Raw genomic sequence first — 13,413 nt, forward strand, 5'->3', positions numbered from 1 at the left:
TCATAAAAGTAAAGCAAGTAGAGCAGGGAGCCAAGCACACAGCCTTGTGGTGCACCTGTGCCGATGGAGATTATGGAGGAGATGTTGTTGCCAATTCAAACTGACTGGTGTCTGCAAATGAGGAAGTCCAGGATCTAATTGCACAATGAGGTACTGGAGCCAAGGTCTTGGAGCGTATTGGTTAGGTTTGAGTGGATGAATTGAATGCTGAATGCTGATAAAGAGCAGCAGTAGTTGATAAAGAGCATCCTGATACTTGTACCTTTGCTGTCTTGATGTTCCAGGGTTGAGTGAAGAGCCAATGAAAGGACATCTGCTGTGGACCTGTTGCTCTAATTGCAACAATAAAACTAAGAACCAAACATACAAATTAGGAGCAGGAGTAGGTCTCTCATCTGCTTAGGTGTGCTCCATCATTTCTTTAGATTTTGGGTTGATCTTTGGTTGAATTGAAATGCAAACAGCTTCAAATAAATGATAATTATTATCACATTCAAAGGCAATTTGCCCAGTGGTGCAGATTTTCATTGATTCTATCATGATTATTATTCTGTTATGGATTTGAGATTGTCCGTAAGAAAATGAATTTCAGGATTGTATATGGTGACATATATGAACTTTGAATTGTCACATTAGAATTCCAAACATCAACTTAATTCATTGATCTTTTTGAATGAGAACTTTTGAATTCCTGAACTGATGTTTAAATATAAAAAAGTCCATTTATCTAACTTACCCTGATTTTATTTTAGCTAATATAACTCTATAGATGTAACTTAGTGGAGAACGTTTCCTTCGTCCCACAGAAACAATTGTAGGGTGGACGGTGGCAACAACATATCCCTTCCTATAGTATCCTTCCAGCTTAGAATTAAGATCCAAGAGAGAGGAGATCCGGATAACATCTGGATTTGATGAACCTATTATGGTATGAATAAAAGACAAAATAAACAGAGCTCTCGTTAAAGATGCCCTAATTACTAAAATATGAAATATAAAGATTTTAAAATTGCAAATTGTAGAAGCATCCCCTCAAATTGTAACATTAAGTAAATACAAAGTCATTGTAATGGATCACATTGAATATAAACCACCGCAATAAAATCAAGAAAAATTTTATATATTGTTGAATGCAATATTCAAGTGTTTTCATGTTGTGATATTAAGCCATGGATACTGTCAGGACTTGATACCTTCTCTAAAATGTCTTAGTTATTTAGCACTTAAGAGCATCTAGTTTAGTGATTCATTGATGGACATCCTAGTTGAACAGATGAGGATATGTAAGTAGGTTGTCCATTATACCACCTAGCAAACATTATAACATGCTTGGATCATTATGCCAGCTGACAGGGATTTTTCTTCTTTCTCTGTGATTTTTTTTCCCACAGAGAGAACTGCTTCAATTATAATACATTATCTAAGCAGGGTAATTTTTAAAGGTATTTTGAATATTAACAAAACACACATCAGAGTTTCAAACTATATCAAATATCTTCTTATGAGGAAATAATCTACAGGCCTCAACAATCTTTAGTTCGGCTGCATTCTTTGGAGAGAGAAACAAAGTTAACATTTCTGCCTTTTCAGCATAGGTGGATAAAAGTAGAATTAAATTAAGTTTAAATGGCATAGAAAGGGGGCAGAGGCGAAGAGTCCAAAAATGGATGTCTGTGGTGGCTTCAATGGAATGTATTTTGATTGTGCAATTACTCATAAAGAATGAATTTCCAGGAACTTTCACTTAATGTTTCAGAGTTTTTACAGAATGTCACTGTTGAAAATCTACTATTTGCATATGTGTGTGCACGTGTGTAGATCCCTCAAAAATCCAACAGAACTTTGTCCCTGTAGATAAAATTTAAACAAAGAGTTAATCTTTGTCAAATTATGGTTGAAAATATATTAGCAATTTGAAAGGCTGTTAATTATCTGTGGCTTGATACTTCTTTTCAAAAACTTCAGAGCAAACATAGTGACAATTTAAAAAACTATCCTAACCCTATGATTATTATTGCTGTTTCTGTTGTGTAGCTCTTTAACTTAGGCATTCAGTTACAAAATCAGGAATAGGTGCTGATGTGCTACTGCTGTGACTATCAAGATGCATTATAAGTTAAGATCATAAAACTTTCCCAGAAAAGAAAATCAGCAAATTTGCAAAGCAAGAAAGTTATAGAGACTCCAGGCTGTACTAACAGGGCAGATAGAAAATAAAACTAAATCCCATACACAGAAGCTCCCAGGACTAGCGGGCAACAAAAAATCTCTGAATGCAGGAGCTAAACAAATAGATTTTATTGGGAATTTCTTAAGAAAAGTCTGCTTTAATTATTTCAGTACCATTAGGTATTCACTCTGAATTCATTACTAAGAGCTAATTATGTGTTGTATTAGACTTCTAATATAATTAGTTGATAAATATTAAGGGAACAGTAAATGAAAATAAAATGGACTGAATTTGTTTTCCACAGAAAAAACTGCTTCAATTAATAATTTTAGTTAATTAAGGGAAGGGTACTTCCTACGGTTTTTAGAATATTAATAAAACACACATCAGTATTTCAACCTATTGAAAGGATCTGCTGTAAAGTGATAATGTGTAACTCTCAGCAACACATTTTATGGTTTCCAGTTAATCTTAGGTAGTCTGGTGTTTTTTTTTGCATTCTTATATGAAAGAAACTCCAACAATATCATTAACAATATTATCATCAACAATATAGAATTGCAGGATCACATAGATAATGGAGGGAATTCAAACCATTATTCTGTGTTTGTATTTTGAAAAATTATTTCTCTTTAGTCCAACCCTACTGCCAGTGGAAACAAATTCCCCTTTTTTGGTCTGTCAATTACTTTGAACATCTTTCTAAGTCTCTTGTATTCCTTTCAAATAAAGGTGAATAATTGCAGTCTTTCCAAGTAACTGAAGGCCCTTGTTCAAGGTGTCATTCAAGTAAATCTCTTCTGCAATAGCTCAAAAGCATGAATATCACTCCACCTGGGGCTGAAAGAATGTTTTATGTCTAGTACAACTTCCTGGCTTTGTTTGATAAGATTAGATACTAGATAGGTTTGATGGCTTCTGACTCCCAACAATTTATGTATGCAAACCCCTTGTTCTCTTTGTTTCTGTATAATGTTTAAAACTGTACTATTTATTGTATTTCCCCAAAAATGGATTTCTTAAGGTGAAGGAAACCAGAGTAGATTAGAGAAGACAAACTCTGGCAAACAGATCACAACTGATTGAAACAACACTATTTTAGTGATACATCATTGTGAAGAACAATGGTTTGTTTTCCACCTTTTTTTCCACCTTTGATTCTTTGGTGGCTATGTACTAGAAATTCAATTTTAGCTCTGAACTAGTTTGATTTAACATATAATAGAATTTTTAACACAGCCAGCTGATAAACACAATTAAACTTCTTGGCCAATGATAGAATTCCAGGATTTAGACATGATTTTACTGTACGTGCAGTTCACATAATGTTGAAAACAGGGGTTAGGTAGTTTCTCAGTCTATGGGGAGACAGGAGTTATGGATTCAAGCAAGAAAGTTGAGTGGACAACAGAGTTGAATCAGTCATAGTCTCACTGAGAGGTGGATTAAACTCAAGGGGCTGGATGAACAACACCTCTTCCGATTTGCTTTGCTATTTTTGAAAACACTTACAGCAAGCTGTAATCCACAGGCAAAACCTCAACGTTGTATTTTTCCTCTCAGCTGAATACCTACTAAGTGTGTAAATAGCAGAATCTTCCCCTCTAATGTCAGTCTCCCAGCAATCCTGGCATCCTCTCCTCACAAGCACTCCGATATTTTCCTCTATCTACTCTGATTCTCTGCTCTCTTGATTTTCTCTAACCCTGTCGCTCTTCAATCTTCATAATTATTTCCCTTCAGTCATCTACTATCCTCTCTCACAGTCACTAGGCTGAACTTCAAAGGCACAACGAAACTAGCTGTTGCAAAGTATGGTACCTTTTGGCACTCCTGGCTGGAGCTGTAGCAGCTTGTGTTTCCCACAATTCAAATCCTGCAGATTGATTTGCTTGAGGACTAACCACCAAGTATATTACACTTAATAAATTCCTTGCATGCTTTGAGGAGCATTATATCACTGGACATACTAGTCTTTAGTATGGCTGATTAACAATATATATATGGCTCAAAAGCATCTTCTCTGATTGTTAACTAAAACAGAGCAACTATTTACTTCACATAAGTAATTTACATTTGAGAAAGGTGAGAGATAGAAGAAAAAAGAAATCAAAGCTATTTTTTGGTGGTAGGGGTATTCTCTTGATTCTGTGAGAGCAAATACCATGAAATCAGTTTCTGCATTATTATTTCAGTGAAATCTTTTGTATGCAGTAAGTGATATTCTAGTATTAACATTGCTATTGGTATTGGTTTATTATTACCACGTGCACAAGAGACAGTGAAAAGCTTGTCTTGCAAACTGTTCATACAAATAAAATCCTTACACCGTGCATTGAGCTAGAATAACAAAAACCATTAACAGAGTGCAGAATAAATTTTAAAAGTGCAGTGCAGGTAAACGATAAAGTGCAAGATCGTAACAAGGTAGACTGTGAAGTCAAGGGTCCATCTTATCATACAATGAGGTTGGTCCAAGAATCTGATAACAGTGAGATAGAAGCTTTCCAGTTATTTATTAACAGAATGTGTTTGATAGTTGTTGCATCAAGCTCCACTATGTAGACACCAAAATTACCATCTAAATGAGGTAGTACCTGAAACTGCATCTAATTTTTTAAAAAGTCTTCTTATGTAAATTTGCTAATGAGAAACACTCCGTAGTTCCGTATGTTATCATAATTTACTGTCATAGAACATCAAGGCTATGCATTCACATGTGCCTTGCAAGCTTGATGTCTGATTCTTTGTTCTCTAGTTCACTAGGTATGAGGAGCATGATCTTACTAGGCTTTCTGGTTATCTCTGAAACAGTCCATGACATTTTAATGATTTACCCAAGTGAATTGGTAAATTACTCCAAACTTCCAGTGTTTTCAGCATTCAGTATTTAGAATGCACTCTGTTTTATCAGTTTTGATCGAAAGTGTATGGCCTCACATTTACTTACAATGAAATCAATTTTTTGTAGTTTTGCTAGGGATCACTTGTTTACTAATATCCCTTTGTACTTTATTTGCCTTTGAGCGATTAGCTACAATGCTATTAATCTTTGTGCCATCAGTAAATTTGGATTGTTAAGAATCCACTCCACATTTCGAATTTGTCTTCCTACTCTGTCCGGGAATCGCTTACGTGCTTTTATAATTAATTGCTTTTACTTTTATGATCTTCATTGCTGGTTCTTATGAGTGCTCCTAAAGTACATTTGTAAATAATAAATAACATCAAGGTATATTCACTTCTTCAAAAATTATAATCAGGTTTTTAGGCCTGGTCCTTATTGATTAGTTTAATATTTTCAAGCAATTTAGAGTTTTTATTCTTAATTACAATTTTTCTACAACAGATAAAAGGATTCCCTTAATTTCTTTCTCAATTTTCTGAAATAGTAGCATGCACCATTATGGAAATTAAAGAAACAGAGATAACTTTGAAAGATTACAGTAAAGGGTCCTACAATATCTTCACCAATTTCCTTTAATCATCATTCCGAGAGAAGATCCCTTTAAATACATTATTTAGTTTATTACTATAACATTCATTTCATTAATTTTGATGAGCCTCTTTTGCTGGTTCATTATTTGATTCCTTGGGATACCTGGAATGCTGCCCTTTTCACACAATGTAAATACCAAGGCAAAATATGATTCTCCCTCATTTTGTTTTATTTTCAGTTGTAATTTCAATAACATCAAGTTTTAAAAGGTTCAAATTGTTCATAAGACCATAAGATGTTGGGGCAGAATTATGCACATTTAGTCCATCCAGTCTGCTTCACCATTGCATCATGGCTGATCCCGGATTCCACTCAACCTTCTCACCATATCCTTTGGTGCCCCGACTAATCAGGAAATGATCAACTTTCACCTTAAATGTACACACAGTCATGAGGAGAACATACAAACTCCTTACAGACAGCGGTGAAAATTGATCTTGGGCCGCTGGTACTGTAAACCATTATGCTAACCACTATGCTATCATGCCACCCTCATATCCAACTTGCTGTTAATTGAAAAAGTTATTTGAGTTAATTTTGTTATCTTTTGCCAGTTTATTTCCAAGATTATTTTATTATCTTACTTAATAAAGTACAAAAGGAGTCCATTCAGCCCATTGGGTTGTGTAGGCTGCACAAAAACAATCCCCAACACTTCCATTTACCCACTTATTTCTCTTTAACCTATCCTCTCTTGTATGTCCATCAACCCTGCCCCTGAATATTTACCTTACCTTCATTAGGGATAAATTAAAATTACCAATACCTTTGATAGGTAGGTAGTGATCAGAGCACCTGCAGGGAAACCAGTAAGTCATAAGAAGAATGTTGAACCTCCACACAGAAACAATGCTTACCAGAGTTGAATCTGGGTCCCTGGAGTTGTGAGACAGCAGTGGCAGTGCTGTTGCAGAACTGTGAGGTTGGCATCTCTTACAATCTGTATTGCTGTTCTGTGTAATTTTCCCAAAATCATCACCATATATTCTTCTTCTGTACTTTTATTTCAATGTATCATTTTTTTAAAATCTATTTTTATTTTATGGCAGGTAGAGCTCTTTCGCCTTCGGGATATAAACTGGTTCTAAATCAGATTAAATTGTTTTTTTAATCTCCTGCTGATCTACTGTCACTTTTTCTATTACTGAATTTGTCTAGACACTGACAACAGTCTCATCTCATCACATGAAGCCAGACTTTTCTAAATTTAGAATATACGTCAATGTGTTCCCCTTCTTCAAATAGAAGGCTGTTTTTAAAGAGAGTGAACCCTCGCAAGGTGGAAGGTCCCAGTGGAGTACCTGGTAAGGCTCTGAAAACCTGTGCCAATCAACTGGTGGGAATATTCAAGGACACTTTCAACCTCTCACTGCTACAGGCAGAAGTTCCCACTTGCTTCAAAAAGCACCCGCCTAAGAAGAATAATGTGAGCTGCCTTATTGACTATCGCCTGGGAGCACTCACATCTACAGTGATGAAATGCTTTGAGAAGTTGGCCATGACTCGACTGAACTCCTGCCTCAGCAAGGACCTGGACCCATTGCAATTTGCCTATCACTACAATAGGTCAACAGCAGATGCAATCTCAATGGCTCTCCACATGGCTTTAGACCACCTGGACAACACAAACACCTATGCCAGGATTCTGTTCATTGACCATAGTTCAACATTTAATACCATCATTCCCACAATCCTGATTGAGAAGTTATAGAACCTGGGTCTCTGTATCTTCCTCTGCAATTGGATCCTCGACTTCCTAACTGGAAGACCACAATCTGTGCAAAATGATGATAACATATCCTCCTCCATAATGATCAACACTGGTGCACCTCAAGGGTGTGTGCTTAGCCCACTGCTCTACTCTGTGGCTAGGCATAGCTCAAATACCATCTATAAATTTGCTGATGGTACACCCATTGTTGGTAGAATCTCAGATGGTGACGACAGGGCATACAGGAGTGAGATATGCCAACTAGTGGAGTGGTGTTGCAGTATCAACCTGGCACTTAACGTCAGTAAGACGGAAGAGCTGATTGTGGACTTCAGGAAGGGTAAAATGATCCTCATAGAGGGATCAGAAGTGGAGAGAGTGAGCAGTTTCAAGTTCCTGGGTGTCAAGATCTCTGAGGATCTAACCTGGCCCCAACACATCGATGCAGTTATAAAGAAGGCAAGACAGCGACTATGCTTCATTTGGAATTTAAAGAGATTTAGTATGTCAAATACATTCAAAAACTTCTGAACTGCTGCTGTTAACAAGTTTCATGACACATGCTGGTGATAATAAACCTGATTCTCATTCTGAAATACATTAGTTTGCACTATGAATGCCATCAACTGAAGGTTCTTGCAATGTTTGGCTACAGTGTAAGCCGTCATTTTTGTCAATACTAAATAAAATATAGTCTTTCCTCAATTGGTTTGATGAAATAAAGTTACAGAGAATTATTTTCAAAATGCTCTAGAAAGTCATCACTTATCAGTTTGTTAGTCTGCTTATCGCAGTCCATATGAAAATCAAAAAAATCCTAGTCAAATTATTGTGCCTCCATCTCCAAATAGCCTGTATTTTTGAGGATTAGATTCTTCCCAACATGTAGGAACAATTATGAATCTGCTCGATGATCCTTTCTAAAGAAGGACAATGAATTGAATTGCGCCTTGGGGCAAGAGTGCCCTATGGCCATTAAAATGATCAATGGGATTACACAAAAGTAAACAAAACCAACAACAAGGGCCATAACTTGATGAATTCTATAAACCAACCACTATTATGTTCAAGTGTTCAGATAATCTCTGTGGTATCCAATACATATAGGTAAGAACAGGCAGAGGTTTAAGAAAATTTCTAGTAAATTTTTTCTCTTTCTTTGTTTATTAGTACATAGCGAGTGCAGTGAGAATGGATTCAGGGCTAGTATTATGTTCTTCGTGTGTGATGTGAGAATTCTGGGAGACCTCCAGTCTCCCTGATAACTACATCTACACAAGATGTATTGAGCTACAGCTCCATAGAGACTGTTAAGTAACTGGAGCTTCAACTTGATCACCTTTGCTGGCAGAATGAGAAGAAGCGACTATAAGGAGATGGAATGGGAAGAGGCAGCCAGTGCAGAGTATCCCTGTGGCCATTCCCCTCAATAATAAATATACCACTTTGGATACTTATAGGGAGGACAACTTACTAGGGGGAAGCTGCAGCAACTGGGTCTCTGGCACTGAATCTGACTCTGTGGCTCAGAAGAGAATGGAGAGAAGAGAAGTGCAGTAGTGATAGGGGATTCTATAGTTAGAGGAACAGACAGGAGATTCTTTGGACATGAAAAAGAACCCTGATGGTATGTTGCCTCCCAGGTGGCAGGGTCAGAAATGTCTTGCATCAGGTCCACAGAATCCTAAAATGGGAGGGCAAACAGCGGAAGCTGTGGTACATATTGGTACCAACAGCGTAGGTAAGAAAAAGGACAGGTCATTAAGAAAGAATATCGAAAGACAGCAGAAAGACTTGAGACAGAATAGGAAAACGGGCAAAGGATGATGCAATGGACTATTGTGTAGGGAAATGTAGGGTCATGCACTTTAGTAGAAGGAATAAAGACATAGTGTAGCGGTGTGCTACACACAGCGCTAAAATAACGACACAGAGTCTGTAAACTGCAATTAAAGATGATTTTATTCGAACTTCACAGCCTTGCTTTAAAGCCTCCCTCATCCCGCCCTCCCCGGGCGCGGATGCTGTAAGGGACACGTACTCACAAACCCCCGCAGGCTTTTTCCCTTTGTTGGTGAAGCAGACCTGGCGCCCTTTTGGGACTGGCCTTTGTGCCAGCACAGTGGCTATTTGTGAGCCGGTTCGTGTGCGCTAGGAAGTGGGTCGCCACAATAGCCTATTTTCTAAATGGGGAGAAAATTCAAAATTCAGACGTGCACAAAAGGACATGGGAATCCTCGTGTAGGATTCCCTAAAGGTTAACTTCCAGGTTGAGTCAATATAAGGAAGGCAAGTACAATGTTAGCATTTATTTTGAGAGGACTAGAATATAAAAGCAAGGATGAAATTCTGAGGATTTATAACGCATTGGTCAGACCACACTTGGACTCCTGTCTGCAGTTTTGGGCCCCTTATCTAAGAAAAGATGTGCTGGCACTGGAGAGGGTCCAGAGAGAATACATGAGAACAATTCCAGGAATGAAAGTGTTAATGTATCAGTTGTGTTGATTCTGCTGGGCCTGTACTCGCATGAGTTTAGAAGAATGAGGGGATCTCATTGAACTTTGTCGAAAACTGAAAGGCCTGGACAGATTGGATTTGGAGATGATGTTTGTTATAGTAGGGGCGTCTAGGACCAGAGGGCATGGCCTCAGAATAGAGGGATGTCCATTTAGAACAGTGATGAGGAGGAACTTTTTTAGCTGGAGGGTGGTGAATCTGTGGAATGTATTGCTATATGTGGCTGTGCAGGCCAAGTCATTGGGTATAAATAAAGTTGAGGTTGATAGGTTCTTGATAGAAAATAGGTATCTTGATAGATAAATAGATAAATAGAAATCTACAGCACATTACAGGCCCTTCAGCCCACAATGTTGTGCCAACCATGTAACCTACTCTAGAAACTGCCTAGAATTTCCCTAGTGCATGGCCCTCTATTTTCCTAAGCTCCATGTACCAATCTAAGAGGCTCTTAAAAGACCCTATTGTATCCACTTCCACCACTGCTGTCCGCAGTACATCCCACACACCCACCACTCTCTGTGTGAAAAACTTACCCCTAACATTTCTCGGTACCTATTTCCAAGCACCTTAAAACCATGCCCCTTCGTGTTAGCCATTTCAACCCTGGGAAAAAGCCTCTGGCTATCCACACGATCAATGCCTCCCATCAACTTATACACCTCTATCAGGTTACCTCTCATCCTCCAGTACTTCAAAGAGAAAAGGTCAAGTTCACTCAACCTATTCTTGTAAGGCATGCTCCCCAATCCAGGCAACATCCTTGTAAATCTCCTCTGTTCTTCCTCAATAGTATCCACATCCTTCCTGTAGTGAGGTGACCAGAACTGAACACAGTACTCCAAGTGGGGTCTGAGCAAGATCTTATATAGCCGTAACATTACCTTGAACTCAATCCCACAGCTGATGAATGCCAACACACCATATGCCTTCTTAACAACACTGTCAATCTGTGCAGCAGTTTTGAGTATCCTATGGACACGGGGACCAAGAACTCTCTGATCTTCCACACTGCCAAGAATCTTACCATGAATATTATATTCTGTTTTCATATTTAACCTACTCAAATGAACCACTTCACGCTTATCTGGGTTGAAGTTCATCTGCCACTTCTCAGCCTGGTTTTGCATCCAGTCCCGCTGTAACCTCTGACAACCCTCCAGACTATCCACAACACCCCTAATCTTTGTGTCATCAGCCAAGTTACTAACCCACCCTTCTACTTCTTCATCCAGGTCACTTATAAAAATCACAAAGAGGAGGGGTCCCAGAATAGATCCCTGTGGAACACCACTGGTCACTGACCTCTATGTAGAATACGAACCATCTACAACCACCCTTTGCCTTCTGTGGGCAAGCCAATTCTGGATTCACAAAGTAAGGTCTCCTTGGATCCCATGCCTCCTTACTTTCTGAAGGAGACTTGTATAGGGAGTCTTATCAAATTCCTTACTGAGATCCGCAAAACCATAAGACCATAACATATAGGAGCAGAAGTAGGCCATTCAGCCCATCAAGAGTTCTGCACCATTCAATCATGGGCTGATCCAATTCTTCCAGTCATCTCCACTCCCCTGCCTTCATCCCATACCCTTTGATGCCCTGGCTAATCAAGAACCTATCTATCTCTCCCTTAAATGCACCCAATGGCTTGGCCTCTACAACCGCTCATGACAACAAATTCCAAAGATTTACCACCCTATGACTAAAGTAATTTCTCTGCATCTCAGTTCTAAATGGATGTCCTTCAATCCTGAAGTCGTTCCCTCTTGTCCTAGACTCCCTTGCCATGGGAAATAACTTTGCCATATCTAATCTGTTCAGGCCTTTTAACATTCGGAATGTTTCTATGAGATCCTCCCCCCCCATTCTCCTGAACTCCAGGGAATACAGCCCAAGAGCTGCCAGATGTTCCTCATAGGGTAACCCTTTCATTCCTGGAATTATTCTCGTGAATTTTCTCTGAACTCTCCAATGTCAGTATATCCTTTCTAAAATAAGGAGCCCAAGACTGCACACAATACTCCAAGTGTGGTCTCACGAGTGCCTTATAGAGCTTCAACATCACATCTCTGCTCTTATATTCCATACCTCTAAAAATGAATGCCAACATTACATTCACCTCCTTCACAACTGACTCACCTGGAGGTTAACCTTTAGGGTATCTTGCACAAGGACTCCTAAGTCCTTTTGTATCTCTGCATTTTGAATTCTCTCCACATTTAAATAATACTCTGCCCAAAGTGCATGACCATACATTTTACAACATTGCATTTCATTTGCCACTTCTTTGCCCATTCCCCTGAACTATCTAAGTCTCTCTGCAGGCTCTCTGTTTCCTCAACATTACCCACTCCTCCACCTATCTTTGTATCATCGGCAAATTTAGCCACAAATCCATTAATCCCATAGTCCAAATCATTGACATATATCGTAAAAAGCAGCCGTCCCAACACCGGCCTCTGTGGAATTCCACTGGTAAATGGCAGCCAGCCAGAATAGGATCCCTTTATTCCCACTCACTGTTTTCTGCCGATCAGCCAATGCTCCACCCATGTTAGTAATTCCCTGTGATTCCACGGGCTCTTATCTTGCTAAGCAGCCTTGTTACGCATTCAATTCCTCTGCTATCTCTGTATCTCTCGTTACAATATCTCCAGTGTCATTTTGCATTGGTCCTGTACCTACCCTCGGCTCTCTTTTACCCTTTATATACTTAAAAAAGCTTTTAGCATCTTCTCGGATATTAGTCGTCAGCTTTCTTTCATAATTCATCTTTTCCTTCCTAATGACCTTCTTAGTTTCCTTCTGCAAGTTCTTAAAAGCTTCCCAATCCTTTATCTTCCCACTAGCTCTGGCTTCCTTGTATGCCCTCTCTTTTGCTTTTACTTTGGCTCTGACTTCACTTATCAGCCATGGTAGTGTCCTTCTTCCCTTTGAAAATTTCTTCTTATTTGGAATATATCTGTTTTGCACTTCCCTCATTTTCCACAGAAACGCCAGCCACTACTGTTCTGCTGTCCTTCCTGCAAATGTCCCTTTCCAGTCAGCCTTGGCCAGTTCCCCTCTCATGCCATTGTAATTTCCTTTATTCCACTGAAATACCGATACATTGGATTTTATTTTTTCCCTCTCAATTTTCAATGTGAACTCATCCATACTGTGATCACTGTTCCCTAAGGATTCCTTAACCTTAAGCTCCCTTATCAACTCCGGATCATTGCACAACACCCAAACCAGCACAGCCGATCCCCTAGTGGGCTCAACAACAAGCTGTTCTAAAAAGCCACCCCTTAGATTTTCTACAAATTCTTTCTCTTGAGATCCAGTACTGACCTGTTTTTCCCAATCCACTTTCATGTTAAAATTTCCAACAATTATCATGACATTATCTTTCTGACATGCCTTTTCTATCTCCTGCTGAAATTTGTAATCCACATCCCGGCTACTGTTTGGGGGCCTATATATAACTGCCATCAGGTTCCTTTTACCCTTGCCATTTCTTAACTCAAC

The 13,413-nt window shown here is 38.8% G+C and overlaps 1 protein-coding gene across 2 annotated transcripts in view; it reads right to left on the reverse strand.

Moving 5' to 3' along the window:
• The window catches only part of rftn2 (raftlin family member 2), a 70,758-nt gene that overhangs the window by 39,982 nt on the left and 17,363 nt on the right, over positions 1–13,413 (reverse strand). For both annotated transcript variants that reach the window (XM_059966953.1, XM_059966954.1), the window contains exon 3: positions 737–920. In XM_059966953.1, coding sequence (XP_059822936.1) covers positions 737–920 — 184 coding nt within the window. The remainder of the gene's footprint in view (positions 1–736; positions 921–13,413) is intronic.

This window comes from Hypanus sabinus, chromosome 4 (assembly GCF_030144855.1).
Source record: "Hypanus sabinus isolate sHypSab1 chromosome 4, sHypSab1.hap1, whole genome shotgun sequence".
NCBI lineage: Eukaryota > Metazoa > Chordata > Chondrichthyes > Myliobatiformes > Dasyatidae > Hypanus > Hypanus sabinus.